This window comes from Aspergillus undulatus (assembly GCF_047715775.1).
Source record: "Aspergillus undulatus strain CBS 261.88 unplaced genomic scaffold BDV17scaffold_13, whole genome shotgun sequence".
Taxonomy (NCBI): domain Eukaryota; kingdom Fungi; phylum Ascomycota; class Eurotiomycetes; order Eurotiales; family Aspergillaceae; genus Aspergillus; species Aspergillus undulatus.
Window position 1 is genome coordinate 478644 of NW_027396617.1, and position 20729 is coordinate 499372.

Sequence of the window (20729 nt, forward strand, 5' to 3'; positions counted from 1 at the left end):
TCTTACTATGATGATATCTTTACTATGATGATACTCTTATGCTGATGATGCTGATGCTAATTTACTAACAATCAAGTCGAGTGCCCTCTGAGGAGGAAGAATAGGCCTCCTCGACGAAGAGCTACGATATGAGCTTGAAGACGTTATTGGCATTGATGGTATGATACAAACAAATCTAAGAACATTTCCCCCAAGCATGTGCAGATTGGACGCTGTGTGGGCTTCCTCCGATCCCTGCTAGTGTCGCTCTGTCACAAAAGACTAACTGCCATCCATAGGTACGGCACTCGGCAAGCGTCGGCGGGAGGCACGAATATACCCTGTCAAACGGGGACCGTGATGTCGGCAAGACAATAATCCAGGTGCGTGGACGATAAAGCGGACGAGTAAGACATGGACGCTAATCTAGAAGAGGCGCTTCTCGACCTTCCAGGGGTTGTTGAGTTCGAACCCCTTCGGCGCCTCGACGTTTGTTGATTGACCTCGAAGCGATCCTGTAAGTCTCAAGTCTCGTTCCATCACTTTTGTTGACCATCAGTTAGTTCTTGATCCGGAAAATGCGGTATTTGCGGGGTGGGCTGGTGGTTATGAAGTCACATACTTTGCTAGAGAGATGTTAGCTTAATTGAGTCTCAAGTCGCATCAAATCGCATCGACAATGTCAATAGACGGATTATCATTGTGAAAAGAAAATGGTCTCCTTACTCTATCCCACAGATCCCTGTTCCACCGGGCCTTCTTTCCGTCATTGGCGAAAGTCTTCACGACCGAGAGACCGACTCCGGTCACACCGAACATCTAGGATCATCAGAAACGGCTTTCGACATCGTAATGTAGAGCAAGTGTGTAGGATCGCCGAGTCACAAGAAGCCAATGGCTTCCGTAGCTTGACGTTGGGTGTTCTCATGATCGTTATGGCACCGACTGTCGGCGGGGGGCACGTACAGCAACAACAATCCCATAAGGGAGCAAGGCCTCGAAGGGAACACCCATGATGAGCTGTGTGAGAAGGAATGCAACAACAAGAGTCGGATGAGAAAGCAGTTGATCGCGGTGGCTAGCGTCTCAATGAAGCCGGAGAATGCGCCGGGGTCGTTTCTCGTGCTCGAGGTCTGGCGGAAGGCCCAAAGCGGCTTAGCGCATGCGACGGGCGGTCCAGCCGGCTGAGTCAGCAGCCTCCCCATTCAACCTCACAGGCAGGAGAAGGGGGCAAAGAAGGCCGTCGCCGAGCGCTTTGAATGCTGAAAGGAAACCCTTCGGACGACTGTTGCGCTGTCGATTACGCGTCTACTTGTGGCCTGTCTGAAGTGGCTGGTCTGCATGCCTGATAGGTATGGTCTCCGGTCTTGTTAAACGCGTTACGTGACATTGTCCGAACCTTGTGAATGCCGGGATTCACTGACGATTTTTGTATTCGCTGCGCAGTGATTAAGAAGCGGTACTGCTTACTATTTCGCGCGCTATACAGCTCCAGCGCCTTTGAAAATTGGATACTTTGTGTCCAAAACCATTCGTTCATGTTCCCAATGCCCATCTCGCGCGGCACCCGATGATTGACGACTCACCGAGAATAGTCTCAACTATCGGGCTTGCCACGTTTGAATCCATTGGGCAGAGCTTCAGCAAATAATATACTTATCAAACGGACTGTAAGCCGTTCAAGCTGGCGACCGCGGTGACATACACTATGCCGGCAACCGTGCCGCGGGTCGCCGATCAACCTGAATTGAAACCGGTGGATAACACTGTGGACAGTGATCAGGATGCTGAGGGCGAGGAGGCCGACTTGTACCAAATGGATCAGCAGCTGCAGGACGCCGTACACCGCGCATACTCGGGTGAAGTTGCGGCGGAGACGGGAGCCGAGCTCGACGAGGATATAGATGCAGAGGGAGAGGTAGATTACGACCACCTTCCGGACGGCGAGGTGGATGAAGCGGAACCTGTTGGCGCAGTCAAAATTCCAGACGGCGCCCCATCCTTCGATAATGGCGACGATGCGGATGCGGATGCGGATGCGGAGGCCGATGAAGACCCAGAGTTCAATGAGCAAAGTGATAGCGAGCGGGAAGGCTCTAGTTCGTCGAGCAGTCGCGATTCAGACGAAGAATGGGAGGCGGAGAGCAATGGCCGCGCGGAACTCGATGCAGATAATAACACGGTTCGCGGCAATTGCATGTAAGTTTTTTTTATGACATATCTCTAATGGTTGAGAAAAACAAACTAACGGAATGGGAATAGATTTTGCAATCAAGATGAAGATCATGATCCGAGTGAGGAGTTTGAGGAGTATATGAGCTGTGCTGTTTGCGGCGATCACTGTATGTTGATTTGTGGCCCTATTACAATAAAGGCCCAGCCAGAGTCCCGAGAATTAGCGGACCTTTACTGACTCGGCAACCCGATAGCTCATCGGCAATGCGCCCGTGAAAATAATGCATTGAGCGACGCAGATGGTAAGTCAAAATGACAATTTTCTCCTCTAGTTTTATACGATGTGCATAATTCTAATCCCGTTTAGATGCCGGCCCTTGGAGATGTCCTACCTGTCATAGTGAGAACTTAGAGCCCAGCTCTAAGGACGGTGATGGCTCACTGCGGCGGAAAATTGGCCCGAAGAACATGAGCAAGGAGCTCTTGCCAGCCCACAGTGGTGAAAAGGACTCAAATTTCCATTCTATTTTCAATACTGTGACCGTTGATGATGAGCTATTGAACAGCTCTCGGTCGCTGCGGAAGCGAAAAACTCAATCCGTGGATCCAGAGGAGCACCACACACCGTTCCTACGCAAGCGATCGAGGCAATCACCTGTGCGAACTGAACAAGATGCGTCTGAAGCCAAAGGGGACGGAGATGGTTTGTCTCCAGTTCGAACTCGCTCCCGGCGCACGACACGAAAGGAGGGCCAGGAACATTGTCGCGTCGTTCTGAAACAGTTTGGTAAGCTTGTTGTGGCTTTTCGACTAGACGACACCAAGCTGGCCAAAATCCTCAATTCTCGTGCTCGGTCTTCGATCAGGAACCGAAAGATCCCCAAACCACCTCCAGCGCAAGAAACTCAAGCGCACTTTGCGCCAATAACACCAGCCTCCTACTTTCCTTCTCTTTATTCCTTCAGTGACCGCGACCTGGAGGAGTCTTCGAAATCTAAACCCTACGGAGGCATCCTGTCCGAAACAGATGCTGATACTACCAAAACATTACCGACACATTCTGACCGCGAGCGGTTTGAAGTTGCACGACGAAAGGCCGAAGAAGCATGGCAAGCTCGCCTACAGGAAACCGATACAGCTGGCGAGGCTGCGCAGCATGCTTCCCAGAAAGTATCAGGGCCTCCGTCCCGGATCAAGTATATCAACTTCGGCGGCTATGAGATCGAGACCTGGTACGCAGCTCCCTACCCTGAGGAGTATAGTCGAAATCGTGTGCTCTACATTTGCGAATTTTGTTTGAAATATATGAATTCCGATTATGTCGCGTGGCGGCATAAACTCAAGTGTCCAGCGAAGCATCCTCCTGGCGACGAGATTTACCGCGAAGGCTCCATCGCAATCTTCGAAGTTGATGGACGAAAAAATCCAGTCTATTGTCAAAATTTATGCTTGCTCGCTAAACTATTTCTTGGGTCCAAGACGCTTTACTATGACGTTGAACCCTTTTTGTTCTATGTCATGAGCGAATGCGACGACCTCGGATGTCATTTTGTGGGTTATTTCAGCAAAGAAAAACGACCAAGCTCGGCAAACAACGTCTCTTGTATCCTTACTCTACCCATACACCAACGAAAGGGGTATGGTAATCTCCTCATCGACTTCTCCTACCTCCTCACACGCATCGAAGGGAAAACTGGCTCACCCGAGAAACCGCTTTCTGATATGGGATTGGTGTCTTATCGGAATTACTGGCGGCTTGTTCTGTCATATCACTTACGGAATCAGAAAACTCCGGTCAGTATTGCCGAGATTTCAGAGCAGACGGGCATGACTGCGGACGATGTTGTTTCCGGCTTGGAAGCATTACGCGCTCTGGTACGGGATCCCGTGACGAAAACATACGCTCTTCGTCTTGACTACAACTACTTCGAGGAATGCATCCATGGCTGGGAAAGCAAAGGCTATGTTACGCTTAATCCAGACGCACTCGTCTGGACGCCCTACATCATGGGCCGAAATAATCAATCACAATTCGACCGCGCTCCCATCCATACTGTTGCACCGCGCGAGGGGCTTGAGGATGAAGAAGACGAAGCAAAGGAGCTAGTTGAGGAAGTTTCTAAGCCACCAGAGACCTCTAAGCAAGATAGCGAACTACTTCCCAATGGAACAAGCAGTACCGCAGCCGAGAGGCCATTGCCAGAACCTGCAGGACCACCATCTACGGATATTTTATCTAATGCTAATGACATTCACCATCAAGAACCGGCAGACGCAACAGCAACCGCCCCCAATGAGCCACCTGAGCCAGAAATCCCAAGCATACCTGCCTGGCGCTTTGAAATATACCCTCCGGTCCAAGCACCCATTCCCAAAAAGCGTGCTGGCCGTCCTTTCGGAAGCAAGTCATTTCAGAAAGTCTCCATCACTCCGACCACTACTCGCACCAGTGGTCGCAGCACGCCTCGAAGAGTTACATCTTTGTCAACCATTACTCCCACAGCAAATGAGTCCAGTGTAAGGAGGGGTCGAAGCGCGAGGTTGTTTGATTCTCCATCAATAGACTCGGCAAGCGTGGCAACCAACGGGTTGGAGGCCGATCAGCTTGACATTGCAGGTGAGACAGAGGCACATGTCGAACAAGAGACTGCACCGCTTGCAGACGGGGCTCTGGAGCCGGAAGGTCAAGCATCGACTGAGAACCCCCTTGTTGACAAAGTGTCACCCACGGCGAATGGGATCAATGGACCAGAGACCGTGGAAGAGCAACAACCGGTTACTCCATCAAAACGAAAGGACGTTGAAAGCACAGCCAAGCTGACGCGATCTGCGAGCCGAAAGTCCGTGGTGGAGAAGATCGAAATGCTTATACCCGCAGAAGACGAAGGCGTTGCGATCAATGACGATCCTGGCGACCTGCAAGGTAGCGATGCCGACGCAGAAGGCGATATTGTTATGGATGAGGCATAATACCCAGTTGAAGGGTTACGATGGGATGTTAAAGGATACGATCTGGAATCGGCATTGAAGGGCGTTTTAAATATTTAATACCTGCTATTCTTATTACTGCTGTTTTCTCTCTTCTCTCTGTTGTCTTGACTTGAGCAAGGAGTGGGCGGGAATCGGAGTTTCGATGCTTTGTCTAGGCTTTTGTTTCTATAGTTATCTCAGCTTCTCTCGGATAGTCTCCAACTTGACCTTGAGAGCTTTCTGGAGTCGACTGACTTGTACATCCAGTTCGATTGGTATAGCCAAGCAGTTCAATGATAAGTATTTGGAATACATCTTCAGGTTCCCCTGTGGCGAGTTTATGCATACTCACTTGCAGCCTATACGGATACAGATGGCCATTTCTTACGGGTCCACCGAAGGATCAATATGTTCACGAACCCCAAACACGACCTGAAACCAAGCTGGAGACTGCTTAACTCCGCTCGAATCCGCTATGCTTACTTTACGGAGTACGGACAGTAGTAGTTCTATCCTTCGGTGGCAACTGGCGAGGTAGCTGCGTCGTCGTGCACTTACCCGATGCAGGCTGTGGTCATGTGATGGTGGGATTGGCCCAGTCTGATCGGCTGGCTTACCAGATTACTGCTGGTCTAGCCACTCACCATCACGAAGATCATCAGTTATCTTAACACAATAATTACCACTCGACTTTGGTCTTCGATTCCCTATCACGGAGTACTTTCGCGCCTTGAGCTGTTCTCGAGCAGCGAACAGTCGTTTGCCTTCGAACTTTGAGCCTACGCTCTGGCCCAGTTTTCTGTTTCCCATATCAAACGATGCACAACACTGCATGATGTGACATACTACTGCCTCGGATGGATGGGTCGCGTTACCGGTAGTTGGCTGTCATTTCCTTCAGACTACGTATGGAGTTCGGCCTTGCCAATACTACTGAGGCTATCAGCGTCTCAGCCTCTAGTCTTCAGCCAAGCAACAACCTGGTGCAAATCCCCAAATAAGGTTACTGCACGTGTACCTGAGACTTGAGTCGCACCTCACATGTGTGGAATCAGTTCATAGGTCAATTATTTACGAAGCACGGACTATAAATCAGTGGTGGATTAAGCTCGAAGATCGTTATCAACCACGCTACCACGGTGCTCGGACTGGCCAAGATCAGCCCCGCCTTGGTACGCGAACGGCAATTCAAGGCGCAGAACGATGAAATCATGAGCGACGAAGAGGTCAAGGTCAAAGGCCGGATGGTCGGATAAGCGGATGAGCATCGCCTAAAAGCCAACAGCTCGCTTAGTGCACACTCTATGATACAGAATGCGTTTGTTTCCGAAACAGCCAAACCTTGAAGCCGGCTAGTGAACTCAGGTCGAGTTGCGCTCGTCCTAGCGGCCGATCTAGGGCCGAGATTGGAGATGCTCCTCATGCAAGACTTGCCGAATTTTTGCTAAAGATCCCCTTATTTAGCAGCGCCAATGATTAACGGTGATGGAATCAAGCAATTTTCAAGATTCAAGAGTTTCTTTTGGTCGATCTTCTTCGACCCTGGCTGGGATACTGACGCCCGTCACTCTGTTATAGTAGCTGTTCGTTGGAAACGGTGATCATCACAGGAGCACCAATGCACCATTAAGTTATTGACGCCCATGGATCTTCCCCCCCAGTGTCCGGTTCGCAATATGGTCTCCACCCGCGACTCGCGAGTCTTTCCCAGCAACTCGGTATAATTACTCTGGATCTCCCTGAACGGGCGTCCTCCAGATTTCACCAGCATTCAATTGCTTCATATCAAATGGAGTTCCTCGCAGACGTCCCGAAGTGTGCAGTATGCTATGGCCCTTTCACCTTCTGACGCCCAATTACTGACAACATCCAGCTTACGTGTCTGACCGAAGTTGTCAGCAAGTCAACATGCGGTCTCACTGATTTCGCTTGTATCTGTCCCAATCCTCAGATTAACGCACAACTTCAACCATGCGTTTTGGGGGCCTGTTCGGTCAAAGAAGCTCTGACTGCGCAAAACTTCACATATACGATATGCGATTACCCAACAAGCAATGATACAGGCGTCTTCCCAATCACGAATATCGTCGGCATCATTGTCGCCATCATTTCTGTTGCGCTGCGCGTAGCAAATCGTGCTATGGACAAGCGATTGGGAATGGATGATTATTTGATTATCCTTTCTTTGGTATTATCTGCAGTCATTGGCGGTAGATATGTGCTAATCAAAGATTTAAAAAGCTCTTTGCAGCCGCGATCTCTGGCATTGGCATCAAACGTATGATCTACCAAACGCCGGTGGTTTGACTGCTGCTAACGTTTCGCAGTGAAGGATTATGGTTTAGGCAAAGACATATGGACTGTTCCATTTGATGATATTCGACAGACATTAAAGGTAAATTACCCACACAGACCGCATACGTTCAACCTTCTGACAACTGCTGCAGCTGTTCTTCGTCGAAGAGGAGCTCTACTGCATCTGTATTGCCATTGTCAAATGCTCCATCCTAATGCTCTATCTTCGTCTGTTCCCAAACCGAGAGATGCGCATCGCTAGCTATATCACTCTCGGTGCGACGGTCGTCTGGGGAGTGGTAGCCTTCTTCGTACTGCTCTTCTCCTGCAAGCCTATAAGCTACTATTGGAACGAATGGGATGGAGAGCACGAGGGTACCTGTCTCAGCCACAATAAAATTCTCCTCGCGCACTCTACCATCAACATCATCCTCGATGTGGTCGTCCTCGTCATTCCTGTTCCAACATTGCTCACATTGCAAATGCCGCTCAGGAAGCGCCTTGGAGTGGCCGCCATGTTTGTCGTTGGCATTGCGTAAGCCTACATTGTTCATGCCCCTCATTTAAGCACGTCTAATACTTTACAGAGTTACTGTTATCAGTATTTTCCGCCTCGTGGAAACAGTGGGATTCAACAGCACTACGAATCCGACGAGTACGTTGCTATACTGATATGTATCTTAGCTCGCAGAGTGCTAACAACAAGCAGGAGACTTTGTCCCCGTGGGAATCTGGTCCCTCCTCGAATTTGACGTCGCAATCATGTGTGCCTGCATGCCTGCCATGCGATCACTCTTCATCCGCTTCTATACTGTCGGAATCAAGACACCATTGCAATCCTACGGCAGTTCAATTCGAAACAAAGGAAGCGGCAACTCCACCTCCAACAACAGCTCGCAACCTCAATACTCGCAGCAGCAATATTCGTCAAAAGCCGACCCCGATAATCCAGATTCCAGACCTGGTCAATTCATCCGGCTACAGGAGATCGAAACGGGGGATGAGCTCGACCGCCAGTGGGCCGCGCAAGAACTTCGCGGAGACGCTCTTGGTGGCCTGCCCACTTCCAGTCCCAGAAGGGAGTCATTGAAGCGCCTGAGTATATTCTCGCTTTCGCGGAAGCCGAGCGAGCCTCGTTCGCCTGGTTCGCCGGCTCCACCATACTCGCCACAGTTGGCGACTTCGCCGAACGCGAGTTCAGCGCACCTTACCCGTACCGGTAGCTTCCTGAGGGATCAGGACTCTTCTTCTGGTTAGACGTGTATATTTTATGTATATATAATATATGAATAATGATAATTTTGGACGCTTCATTGCGCCGCTGCCTCTTGACTACCTAAGGACTGGAGCCCCTCAGAAATCTGGGCTACTACTAAGCATTATCATTCAATCTAACGCGACTACGGCCAGAGGATACTAACTACCGAATCAGCTTAGCTTCTCGAGTCATGGCTTCTCAGGGATATTAGCAGCCAGTGTCCCGCCCTGTGTCGTTGCCGCGCCCCGTGTCATTACCAAGTGGGGAATCTGAACAATTCAGCAAAACCTTCTTTACAAATAATTGTTATCGGTTGGCAGATCATTAAGTTTTGAGCATCGCTTTTCACTTCAAATCCAATATATTATATAATTTATATCTTGTTTAGAGTTAAAAAGGTATTTGATCTTGATTACTCTTACCTATTTAGATACTAGTTCTCCCGTCGTCCATGTACCCCGACCAAGGTGGGTACAACGTACACCGTTTCCGTACAGCGTATGCCTGTGATTCAGCACGTTCCACCGCGTGAACTTTGAACTTTCCCATGCATATGGGCCATTTGTTGACTGGACCATACATTCGGCATTTCGCCGACAAAATCTCCAACTGGACCCCGAATCCCAATAATCCCTGGGACCTTGAGTCCCTCTCGACTCTTGACCCTTGGTTCTGGTAACTGGTTCCGCTTGTGCGGTGGTTCCAGAGTCCAGAGTCCAGACTTTGATTGTAGTTGGGTCGAGCCTCGCTTCGTGAATCGTATTCGTAGCCCCTGGAGGCTGCCCGGTGCTTTTCCAAGCTTCGTCCATGCTGCTCAGGGGTCTTTCAGGTATGTAGCTAGAATAGATGAGAACTTTGAAGTGCAGGTGAAGCCAACCCGAGTAGTGAACCTTTCTTTCGTGATAGTCATAGTGATACCTTAAGGGTACAGGGTACTGCGCTGCTCGTGACGTGTTTTGGGCATCGTATGTGACCTGCCTTTCACCTAGAATTCTAAGGAATCCTCTTCCAGAGTATATCTATCTGCATGGCCAGGTACACATGCTCCATGCCACGCTGGAGGGTAAGTATCTAAGCTTCGTTCTTCCAATCTCTGTCTGGCCTCTGGGAACGCGAAAGGGGGTTTCTCCAGAACGTTAGCCATTCTTACTACTACTATCTATCTGCTGTGACCTAAGTGGCTGCCAACAGGCCATAATTATTGTGCCCTAAGGTTGTTGAAATCAGCGTCGAAATCAGCCAGCCACGTCGGTGGCTTGCAGGTCTAGTTGCTCCAGCCTCCAGCCGGTGTTCAACTTCCACCGCATTTGTATAGTTTGCGACCCCGTGGCGTATCTAATTATTAGCTTTATCACGTACGAGTATTGGATAGTAGTAGTACAGTGCCTATCTACGTTCTGTGATTCGCCAGACTTAAGACTAATCATGTCTTCAGCATCACCCGAGATACCCGGTCTCCATAATATACACTTCGGGACATCGAGGCGGAGCGCTGATCTGGTCAATGCGCATGCACTAAGAGTAACAGTTGAGTTCGAGTTGGGCTCGTGTTGGAGAAAGATGTACACGCAAGCTGCATGGAAATTAACTGCATTTACCCGGACGAGTACTCCGTACCTCTCCTATAGGCCACAGATAATAAGCTTTGTATGCAATCGCCAATCCATGAACGTCGGCCTTGGCATCGGTCGTTGATTGTTTAGGCAGGTGATAAAGTAAAGACTGGGTAAAAGTTTGATCATGCACTGACTAGGATCTCTTCTCGGAGAATTATCTACTCGGCTTTCGAGTTGGGATATGTGAAGGTGACGGCTATGGCGTGTCTGAACCACGGGTTGCAAATGGTGCAACAAAGAATCTCGGAAACGATGCTTGGGTCCGGTTCCTTGTTTGATTGACGAATGTCTGTCTGTTCCTGCATGGCTTCGGTATGCAGTATCGGTCCTTAGTTTATCTGGATAGTGATTTTACGTTGAGCCCTATTTGGAATCGATGTCAAAGGTGCGCTGACCGAAATGGTATTTATTTACTCAAGAGCTTTCGCCGATAGGGCGTTGTAATGCTCCCCAAGTCCGTATGTATGCCTGTAGTAAGCCAACCAAATCACCCTCTTCCCTCGCTCTTCCTCATCACCAGCCGCATCATCGCCAGATTCAATCTTCTCGATCCTCCCATCGCCCTGCACGACGTTAATGTCAACCCCGTACGCCCTCGCAATAGCCTGCAGCTCCAACTGCCCTCCCCACTCCGCAGTCAGCTTGATCTTCCTCGTATACGACTCCAGCGGCTCCTCCATAAACGGCTCAAAGTCATCTTTATGCTCTGCGATGAAATCGGCCGTCACCGCTCGAACCGCTCTATATCCATCATGCTTAGGCGAGGCAACCGTATCCACGCGGGCCTGTGTCGTAGATTGAAGGATGAACCTCGACGGATCCGGTCTAAGCCCGAGGCCCATCTCGTCTAGTTGCGTCGCGACGGCAGAGAACAAACAGTGCCCGTCTGGGTTTATGTCCACCTCCTTCAGCTTTAATCGTTTGAAGGCGGCGTCCATGACCTCCTTCTCGTCTCCTCGGTGGTTCGTTTGCTTCGAGGCTTCTTCCTCGGCCTGTGCGGCGGCGGCGGCTTGTTCTGCTGCGCGACGCGCAAGACGCGCTTTTTGCCGGTTTGGTTTCTTGCCCCCGCGCGTTGACGGCGTTGAGGACCCTGATCCTGATGCTGACTCCGATATTGGCGAATCTGCGCCTTCTCCTTCTCCATTCTGTGTACCTTCCGACTCTACCGTTCCGTTCGTTGTGACGTTCTTCTCCTTCTCATCTCCCAGATTTAGATCGTCTAGTTCGTCTACAGGCGGCTCGGCTTCCGTCGTCGACTCGCCATTCAATTCTGCAATCTCGGCCTGCTGGCGCTCGGAGAGCTCCCGCTGGAGCCGGTCACACTCATCGTTTATCCCGCGGCGGGTCTTCTTCGTAGCTTGTTTCTTCTTCTGTGTGATGCGGGCTTGTAGGTCCTTTTGTTCTTTGCGATGGCGGGTTTGGAGCTCTTCCATTGTATGGGAAGTTCTATGTGGGTGTTCCGTGGGATGTGGTGTGATGGCGGGGTATAGCGGCAGTGGATGGATATTACGGTGGCGCGATTGACGGTTGGGAATTGAGAGAGAATTAGCAAGGGACAGTGGTATATCGATTCGATACAGGTGAATATGTCGAGGGCTATGCTTGAGCGAATGAAGCTGTGGAAAAATGTTCGTGTCTTGAATCGAAACTTCTGCTCCACGATACCTCGCATCCTAATCGGGAATAGCGCGGCTCACCTCCCCGTAGTATGCGACTATGGTAGTGCGCAACAACTATCCAGAATTCTGCGGTCAGAGGCTCCAGCCACCAATTTCATGGTGTGTACTGTGACTTTGAGGGCCATATAAAAATTGCCATGATCATTCCATTTACTTTTGTGAAAAAGGAACAATGCCCAAAGCCATTCGGCAGTTCTCCGTCATCCTGGCCAAACGTTGATCCGCGAAGTTTTAGCCTCGGCACGTTCTCGGTCTGGGGAGCTCTCGGTTCGTCTGGGGCGGAGGAGGCAAGCCAGGAAACCACTCTCACATCTATACATAACTCTTTCAAACTCTCATTGCAATACAAATTGAACTCTACAATTCCTCGGACCGCATTTTTACTGCTCGAAAAACTATCTGATCATGGACCTCCAGAGCTTATTCGACGTCAAAGTAAGCAACAAGCGTGCACCTCCGCGGCGTGCCCGCCCCCGTCAAATGCTCAATTGCTAATTCGGACAACCAGGGCAAAGTGGTGCTGGTCACCGGCGGAGCCAAAGGCATTGGCCGCATGATCTCTGAAGGATACGTGACGAACGGAGCTACAGTATACATCTCGTCCCGGGACGCAAATGCATGCGACGAGGCCGTCAAGGAACTCAATGCGCTGGGCAAGGGCAAGGCGCACGCCATCCCCGCAGACTTCTACAAGGAGGAAGATGTCAAGAAGCTTGCTGAGGAGCTTGCTAAGCGGGAGAGCAGTAAGTGAACGCCTACCTCGGTTCTTCCAGCTTAAGGTCTACATTATGCGTTGGGCGCGATACGAACAACAACTCAAGGCCAAGGCTAACTTACCATCATTGCTCTAGAACTCCACGTCCTCGTGAACAACTCAGGCTCCAACTGGGGCGCTCCCTACGATGAGTACCCGTCTGCTGCGTGGACTAGGGTTCTTACGCTCAACCTCCACCGTGTCTTCGATCTCACAAAACTCGTTACGCCCCTGTTAGAGAAGGCCGCAGCGCCGAATGACCCTGCTCGAATCATCAACATCGGAAGTGTCGATGGGCTGAGAGTCCCTGCCTTGGAGACTTTCGCTTATAGTGCTAGCAAGGCAGGCTTGCACCACATGAGCCGAGTACTTGCAAGCCATCTTGGAAGGAGGAACATCACGTACGTGACCTGATAGACTAGTGGATAGTGTAGGATCGCTAGGAATGCTAACAGCACAGATCAAATACCCTTGCTTGCGGGCCGTTCCAGAGTAAGATGATGGCGGCGACGCTAAAGAACTTCCGGGAGCAAATTGAGTCGGGGGTTCCGCTGGGTCGCATTGGTTCTCCGGAGGATGTGTCAGGGGCTTGTTTGTTTTTGAGCAGTCGCGCTGGTGCGTATGTCAATGGGGCGACCATCACAGTGGACGGGGGCAGCGTTGTTAGCTCCAAGCTATAGTGGGCTTCATATATAGCCATATGATGGTAGGATTTCACGAAGCAAGGCTTCGTAAGTAGAAGTTGTAACCTTATTTTGCAAACATCAGCCATGTACGTCAGTTAATGCACAACTCAAAGCAAGCTGCCATCTCCAGATGATTCTTCCAGCCCTCTGATTGCCCAGTTGGCGTCTTGGTATTCACCCAGTCCGGTCGATCCACTGGCCGCCGTCAGCGCGTGGAGGCTGAGCAGCACCCACTTTGAAACTGATGACAGCGGGCCCTAAAACGGTTGGATCTTATTATTCCCTCTTACAATAAGAACACACTAGTGGGGTCTACGTAGAGTATAGTGATTTCTTTCAAGACCCTTATACTGGTCTACCAAATGCCTCAGGAGGCGGAAGACATCCATTCTCACCTGCAGGGTTCACTGTCGATTCACTATCGTATAGATAGTGCTTTTTCCCTGCACGTGGCGATTTGGCCATCCTGGTTTAAAGACAGTCCTTTGACTGTGGCTCTATCTTTTCATATTTCTCATCCTCTCTCAGATCAGTGCAGCCTAGTCCAGTTCGTCCCTGGTTCGCAAGCAGCTTGCTCGGCTCGGAAGCAAGACGACAACACTACTCTCTCTTACTGACCTGGAAATGTGGAAGATTCCACTGAACTTCATTTTTCTGCACTGTATACTCTCCCTTGCATATCTTTTTCTTTGTGATGCTGATCATTCCTTATCTTTACAGACGCATACATCCTCTTCCTTGGCCTCCTCGGAATCGTGGTCTTCCTACCTTATGGCAATGTGAGCGCCATCGACTCCTACTTCTTCGGTGTCAGTTCGTCTACAGAGTCTGGGTTGAATCCGTGAGTCAGCTACTGACCTTGCTTGTGATGAGTACAGCCTCTGGCGTGCAGATAGTAAAGGCCCATAGGGCTTTTTAGCCGTGCTAATGACCGTACGAAGTGGCTAAAAAGCCCTGTGGGCCTTTACTATATCGGGCCAGAGGTTGTATAAATAACACAGGCTAACTGAGACTGGCGGACTAATAGGGTTGATGTCAAGGACCTCAAGACCTACCAGCAGCTCTTCATATACTTTGTCCCACTTGTGTCGAATATCGGTTTCATCAACATTATCATTGTCGTCGTTCGGCTCTATTGGTTTGAGAAGCGGTTAAAACAGCTGGGTAGGTAATTCATCAGTGCGGGCTCCTCCAGTCTTGTGTTGCTGACTTGTGGCAATGCTGACATCTTTCTTGAAAGCGCACGATGTCATCCGTCCACGGCCAGATATACCCAGAGATGAAGACACTCGGTTTGACCACGAAGCGCAAACAGATGAGCCTCTTAGCGAACGAGATGCTGTCGGTAGAGACCACCAGACTCCGAAGATATCCCTCGAGACGCAAACGCCCATAGACCCTCGCGCAGCTTCAACAACAGAAAGTAATTCGGAGGTTGAAGCAAGGCCCACATTATCTTTCGAGGAGTCCTCCAAGGCTCTATACATTCCTTCGCCCCGCGAGCGTGATAGAGGTACTTGCCTTTCTCCAGCCGCCTCCCTGGCTTTATACTAAGTTGAGCAGGTCAACCTATTATCGAGATTGACCATCCATCTAGCAGTGGTACGTCGTTGTTTCTGTGCTGTTCTCTAGAGAACTCCTTTGACTGATTTCTAGACCCTGCGAACGATTCGGATGATGACGAGAAGATCAGTAAAAGGGCCCGACGACTGAGCCACCTGCCCATCGACCGGGTTACCACTGTAACATTTGCCCAAGGCCCCAGTAAATCTCGCGCCTCACAGATCCGGCCCGCTGTTTCACTCTCCAAGCATACGAGCCTTCCTGGTCTTTCTCAGCAGGCCACTCTAGGCAGAAACACGCAGTTCTTGAACCTGACGGCGACAGATCGGGAACGACTTGGCGGTGTTGAGTACCGCAGCCTCCGGCTACTCTTGAAGATTGTGATAGGTATGGATGCCCTATGTGTGTGAGATGTGGAAGGACATTGACCGTATGTAGGATACTTCGCCGGAATTCACCTCATAGGCATCATATCTTTAGCTGCCTGGATCCGGCACTCAAATGCCAAGTATCGAGACTATCTTGATGAGTGTGCGGTGGACCACATTTGGTGGTATGTTTTCGCAACCTCCTGGTTCTCCTTCTGCTCTAATGCGTCCAGGGCCGTTTACTCTGCGCAGACGATGGCGGATAACCTAGGTTTTACCTTGACGCCAGACTCGATGGTATCGTTTAACGATGCGGCATTCCCGATGTTTGTCATGAGTTTCCTTGCATATGCAGGGAACACGCTCTACCCTTGCTTTCTGCGGCTCGTGATCTGGCTCATGTACAGAATTGTTCCGGAGAATTCATCTCTCAAGGAACCACTTAGCTTCCTTCTGAACTATCCCCGCCGTTGCTACATGCTGCTCTTCCGCAGTCGGCCAACCTGGGTTCTAGCCGGGATCATCTTCATCTTAAACTTCGTCGACGTTCTTCTGATTCTCCTCTTGGATATCGATAATCCTGCCGTGAACACAGTCCCGGTGGGTCCCCGAGTCATGGCAGCCATCTTCCAAGCAGCATCAGCACGGCATACAGGCACTGCGTCGTTTAACCTCGCGGATGTTAACCCCGCAGTGCAATTTAGCTTGCTCGTCATGATGTACATCTCCGTTTTCCCCATCGCGATCACCATTCGTACTTCCAATATCTATGAGGAGAAGGCTCTCGGGATATTTCATTCTGAGCCGGAAATGGACGAGAAGAACGGGAAAGCGTACATTTTGACGCATATGCGCAACCAGCTGAGCTTCGACCTGTGGTATATCTTCCTGGGTATTTTCTGCATATGTGCTGCTGAGTCGAAACGGATCATGGATCCTGCCGAACCGGTTCGTTGGTTCCATCCAGACTTTTGGCTCATCTAGGCCTGAACTGGCGAGTCGCTAACGAACAAACAACAGAAATTCCAAGTCTTCCCCATCTTCTTCGAGGCAGTTTCAGCATAGTAAGTTTCTCCGCCCTATACTCCAAGTAAGTATGGGAAGAGCAATAAGATGCTGACATATATACAAAGCGGCAACGTTGGTTTGAGCCTAGGGTACCCCGACACGGCCACATCATTCAGCTCACAGTTCTCGATCTTCAGCAAACTCGTGGTCTGTGCGCTGATGATTCGAGGACGCCATCGCGGATTGCCGAGCCAGCTGGACCGTGCTGTGCTACTGCCGAGTGACCGACTTGTAGAGGACGACCATGTCCACCGCAAGACAGGCGCGTTGTACAAACCGAGAAGGTCAAGGAGTTTCAAGTGGTCGGAGTACCAGTATCAGCCGGTGAAGGATAGGATACGTCGCTATCATACCCAATGAGATTTTGGGAGTGTCGATAGTTGGTCGGTGAAGTGGCTTGGCAGGTAGGGAATGCAGTACCTATACATATTTGGCTAGACTATCGAAGACTAGAGGAATGAATCATGGATACTAATCTGCCAATTGCGAGGGCATCGGCGGCTTGAGAATTCACTGTACTATCCTACTGGCAATTAGTCATCTGTCAATTGACAGTCGTGTGCCCGGTGGAATCTAGAATAATGAAGATCGCGATAGAAGAAGAATTCAGGAAAGGTGGAGTGGACGCATCATATTGTGCTGCTATATTTACTCCGCAGAGGGGTCACGTGGACTCACACCGATAGTCTTTACCCCAGGCAATCCCCTTTGCTGTAGCACAAGGATAAAAGGAGCCGGGGAAGCCAAAAGTTGCGCTTATCCCAGTGTCAAATTCTTCGTATTTCATATACAAGGTGAGTTTGCCACGGCTGTTGTCGGAGGTGCCCCATAGAGCAGCCCTGTCCATGGTGGAGGTGGGTTATGTCGTCCCAGGCCCAATGCCGTCATATGCCTGGGAGCAGCTACTTCATACCCTCTTTTTCTTTTTCACCATTTCTCTTGCTCATACAACATTGATCACTACTGTCTTCTCAATTAGCAACTGACTCGCCTCTTCTACCAAGTTTCCCTCCTACCCTCCTCGATACCCCAAACCCTATCAGTTTCCACCGAGACCTTCACCGCTGGACTTTCTCTCCGTACTGCGACTAGCGCGGGGCAGTGGCACGGTACTTGCAGTCGAGACTCGCAGTCGAAGAACTCGCGAGGCCATTGTCCTTCAACAATTCTTCCCCTTACTTAAACTCCATCGCCGCATAACGATATAATAGCCCGGCAGCATGGACGACTCAGCTATTCCGCCAAAGACCAACGGCAACGGCATTCCCCCGCAACATCGCCGCTCAAGCTCCGGCGGCGATCCCTTTCAGCATCCTGATGATTACTATGGTGACGCCGGGGCGACTGAGCGGCTAAGGAGGGGCCGCCGTGCTTTCTCTTCCGTATGTGCTGCTTGTTCTCGAGGGAGCTAGGATATTGGCTAGGGACGTTGTGCTGACTGTAGCTTCTCTATAGACCTTGAAGACTTTCGACCGAAAAGAACTCCAGGATATCCTTGGTGCTCAGAACACGCGACGGGGTAGCATGGGTGCGTGTTTTTGAATTTGGGACTATTAAATATTGCTATTTGCTAACCACTAATCACAGACCCCACGTCGGGCAACCCCCGCAAATTCCTTATTGATGTTGACGCAACCCTGGATCGGTTACTCGAGAGTGAGGACTCTGACAGAAACTACCAGATCACTATTGAGGACGTTGGTCCCAAGGTTCGTAATAATATGGATGATGTAAGCGCAAGTGCTGACATCTAAATCAGGTCTTCTCCGTAGGAACGGCGGCTTCATCTGGATACAATAGATTCGACGTGCGGGGAACGTACATGCTCTCCAACCTCCTCCAAGAGTTGACTATTGCCAAAGACTATGGCCGCAAACATGTGGTCCTTGATGAGGAACGTCTCTCCGAAAACCCCGTTTCTCGACTCTCCCGCCTCATCAAGAACTCGTTCTGGGTTTCTCTTACTAGGAAGATCGACGGGTCTAATATTGAGGTCGCTGGACGGGATCCCAAAGATTGGACCGACGACCCACGGCCCCGAATCTATGTTCCGCCAGGAGCTCCTGAACAGCTAGAGTACTATAGAAGAGTCGCAGAGGAGAGGCCCGAGCTACGCCTCGAGGTGCTAGAATTGTCCGGCGACATCACACCAGAATATGTTAGGGACCTGAACGCGAAGCCCGGTCTTCTCGCATTAGCCATGGAAGAGAAGATTGATGAAAAGACCGGAAAGAAAGATTTCTCTGGTGTTCCTTTCGTTGTCCCTGGAGGACGTTTCAACGAAATGTACGGCTGGGATAGTTATATGGAGTCGCTTGGTCTGCTGTCCAGTAACAGGGTCGACCTTGCAAAAGCCATGGTGGTCAACTTCTGCTTCTGCATCAAGCATTACGCAAAGATCTTGAACGCCAGTCGTACATACTACCTCACGCGATCTCAGCCACCTTTCTTGACAGATATGGCCATTCGCGTCTATGAACGCATCAAGACTGAACCGGATGCTCTAGAATTCCTCCGCACGTCTATCCTCGCAGCCATCAAGGAATACTATAGTGTTTGGATGTCTGAGCCCCGTCTAGATCCTGTCTCAGGTCTGTCGAGGTATCGTTCTCCAGGTATTGGTGTACCTCCGGAGACAGAGGCTACACACTTCCTGCATCTTCTCACCCCTTACGCCGAGAAGCATGGCATGACGTTCAAGGAGTTCGTCCAAGCATACAACCACAGACAAGTTGATGAGCCTGAGCTGGACGAGTACTTCATGCACGACAGAGCAGTCCGAGAATCTGGACATGATACCAGCTACCGTTTGGAGAGAGTCTGCGGTAACATTGCCACTGTCGACCTGAACTCTCTTCTCTACAAATACGAGGTGGATATCGCTCGGGTAATTCGCGTCTACTTCAACGACAAGCTTGAAATCCCAGTCGAATTCCGAACACCGGCCACCATGAACATCCAGTATGAGTCGTCATCCGTGTGGGACCGCCGGGCACGCAGGAGAAAGATGAGAATGGACAGCTACCTCTGGGACGAAGAAAAGGGTATGTACTTCGACTACAACACCGCTACCCAAGAACGCGGCAACTACGAGAGTGCCACCACTCTCTGGGCGCTGTGGGCTGGACTCGCCACGCCACGCCAGGCCTCAGAAATGGTAGCCAAGGCCTTGCCTCGCTTCGAAGAATTCGGTGGAATTGTATCGGGAACTGAAGAGTCCCGGGGTGCTGTCGGCCTAGACCGACCGACCCGACAGTGGGATTACCCATACGGATGGGCGCCGCAGCAGATGCTCGCGTGGACCGGAATGTGCCGATACGGATACCAGGAGGAGGCGGAGCGCTTGGCCTACAAGTGGCTCTACATGATCACCAAGGCTTTTGTTGACTTCAACGGCGTTGTCGTCGAGAAGTACGACGTGACTCGGCCTATTGACCCTCACCGGGTAGATGCCGAATATGGAAACCAGGGTGTTGACTTCAAGGGTGCTCCACGAGAAGGGTATGCTTTCCTTTTCTTCTCCTTACCATCGCAAGCTAACTGAATTCATAGATTTGGCTGGGTCAACGCATCATATGTCTACGGCCTGGACATTCTAAACGCCCACCAGCGCCGCGCCCTCGGTGCAGTGACCCCATGGGATACGTACAGCAAGGCCGTTGCCGCGCAGGGCGACGCCGTGTTTGACGCGAAATAATGGTCCGAGCGCGGTGTGCAGTTTAGAGTCAAGTCCTACGATGCCATCGATGCGTTGATCGTGTCGAGCGGCTGAACTGGACTAGAAGGTCTAGAGGTCGTTTGAATATCGATTTTTAATACCAAAATATCATACCATAGATGCAGCGCTTGGTTTCGATGACGTGGATATGAATATGAACATGAATATGATTTGACGTTTGGTATAATGAAGCTCTAAATATTCGGTGCCTCTTTTTCAGTGACTCATGCTTAAGTGGATGTCGGAACCGCCTTCCTAATGGTTGTCAAGCATAAACCTCCTACGAACCCTGAGTATTCTTCACCCAGCCCTCCTAGCACGGAGCACTCTAGTCCACTCCAGATTTTTTAATACTCATAAACTGCCTACAATGAGTACACATTAGAATATCTCGACAAAAAACGGCCCGACCCTCCTGATTTTCCCGAGGCTGTTCTCGTGCACTCGCGCAATCTAGAGTAGCTCGACGGCGAACGTCTGGGGTTGAGGCATATTCCAACTTCCAAGATTACTTAGCTCGGGCCTTTGGCCTATCATCGCCAGACTTGTCCTGCAGTGTCCTAGATCTGGGGACGGCAGTTGATACTTACTCAGTTTGAG

At 50.5% G+C, this 20729-nt stretch overlaps 7 protein-coding genes across 7 annotated transcripts; 5 read left to right on the forward strand and 2 right to left on the reverse strand.

The window, feature by feature from the left end:
• Positions 1–21: 21 nt before the first annotated feature.
• BDV17DRAFT_258545 (NADH dehydrogenase [ubiquinone] 1 alpha subcomplex subunit 1) lies at positions 22–1219 on the reverse strand. Its single transcript, XM_073757335.1, has 4 exons — positions 946–1219; positions 706–798; positions 602–605; positions 22–521 (listed from the first exon to the last, which is right to left on the reverse strand). Exons 1-4 carry the CDS (start codon positions 991–993, stop codon positions 406–408), a joined length of 261 nt encoding a protein of 86 aa, XP_073617609.1. The 5' UTR covers positions 994–1219; the 3' UTR covers positions 22–405.
• Positions 1220–1230: 11 nt separating this feature from the next.
• Positions 1231–5598, forward strand: BDV17DRAFT_258548 (putative histone acetyltransferase). The gene is made up of 5 exons (XM_073757336.1): positions 1231–1331; positions 1426–2178; positions 2242–2321; positions 2409–2456; positions 2522–5598. The coding sequence occupies exons 2-5, from the start codon at positions 1688–1690 to the stop codon at positions 5122–5124; spliced, it is 3222 nt and encodes a 1073-aa protein (XP_073617610.1). The 5' UTR covers positions 1231–1331; positions 1426–1687; the 3' UTR covers positions 5125–5598.
• Positions 5599–6730: 1132 nt separating this feature from the next.
• Positions 6731–8738, forward strand: BDV17DRAFT_38009 (CFEM domain-containing protein). Its single transcript, XM_073764441.1, has 7 exons — positions 6731–6946; positions 6998–7312; positions 7366–7402; positions 7452–7519; positions 7572–7954; positions 8007–8074; positions 8129–8738. The coding sequence occupies exons 1-7, from the start codon at positions 6914–6916 to the stop codon at positions 8674–8676; spliced, it is 1452 nt and encodes a 483-aa protein (XP_073617611.1). The 5' UTR covers positions 6731–6913; the 3' UTR covers positions 8677–8738.
• Positions 8739–10454: 1716 nt separating this feature from the next.
• On the reverse strand, positions 10455–12086 carry BDV17DRAFT_38048 (deubiquitinase OTU2). Its single transcript, XM_073764442.1, has one exon. The coding sequence runs from the start codon at positions 11724–11726 to the stop codon at positions 10704–10706; it is 1023 nt and encodes a 340-aa protein (XP_073617612.1). The 5' UTR covers positions 11727–12086; the 3' UTR covers positions 10455–10703.
• Positions 12087–12114: 28 nt separating this feature from the next.
• BDV17DRAFT_258552 (short chain dehydrogenase/reductase family) lies at positions 12115–13534 on the forward strand. The gene is made up of 4 exons (XM_073757337.1): positions 12115–12407; positions 12481–12715; positions 12824–13127; positions 13187–13534. The coding sequence occupies exons 1-4, from the start codon at positions 12378–12380 to the stop codon at positions 13404–13406; spliced, it is 789 nt and encodes a 262-aa protein (XP_073617613.1). The 5' UTR covers positions 12115–12377; the 3' UTR covers positions 13407–13534.
• A 239-nt stretch (positions 13535–13773) lies between these two features.
• Positions 13774–16910, forward strand: BDV17DRAFT_297565 (putative potassium uptake transporter). Its single transcript, XM_073763514.1, has 10 exons — positions 13774–14073; positions 14133–14253; positions 14440–14576; positions 14653–14925; positions 14976–15014; positions 15069–15362; positions 15414–15528; positions 15577–16291; positions 16364–16407; positions 16477–16910. Exons 1-10 carry the CDS (start codon positions 14037–14039, stop codon positions 16769–16771), a joined length of 2070 nt encoding a protein of 689 aa, XP_073617614.1. The 5' UTR covers positions 13774–14036; the 3' UTR covers positions 16772–16910.
• A 303-nt stretch (positions 16911–17213) lies between these two features.
• Positions 17214–20374, forward strand: BDV17DRAFT_258557 (alpha,alpha-trehalase). The gene is made up of 6 exons (XM_073757338.1): positions 17214–17265; positions 17416–17793; positions 17867–17939; positions 17999–18120; positions 18171–19912; positions 19964–20374. Exons 2-6 carry the CDS (start codon positions 17632–17634, stop codon positions 20106–20108), a joined length of 2244 nt encoding a protein of 747 aa, XP_073617615.1. The 5' UTR covers positions 17214–17265; positions 17416–17631; the 3' UTR covers positions 20109–20374.
• The last annotated feature ends 355 nt before the right edge of the window (positions 20375–20729 follow it).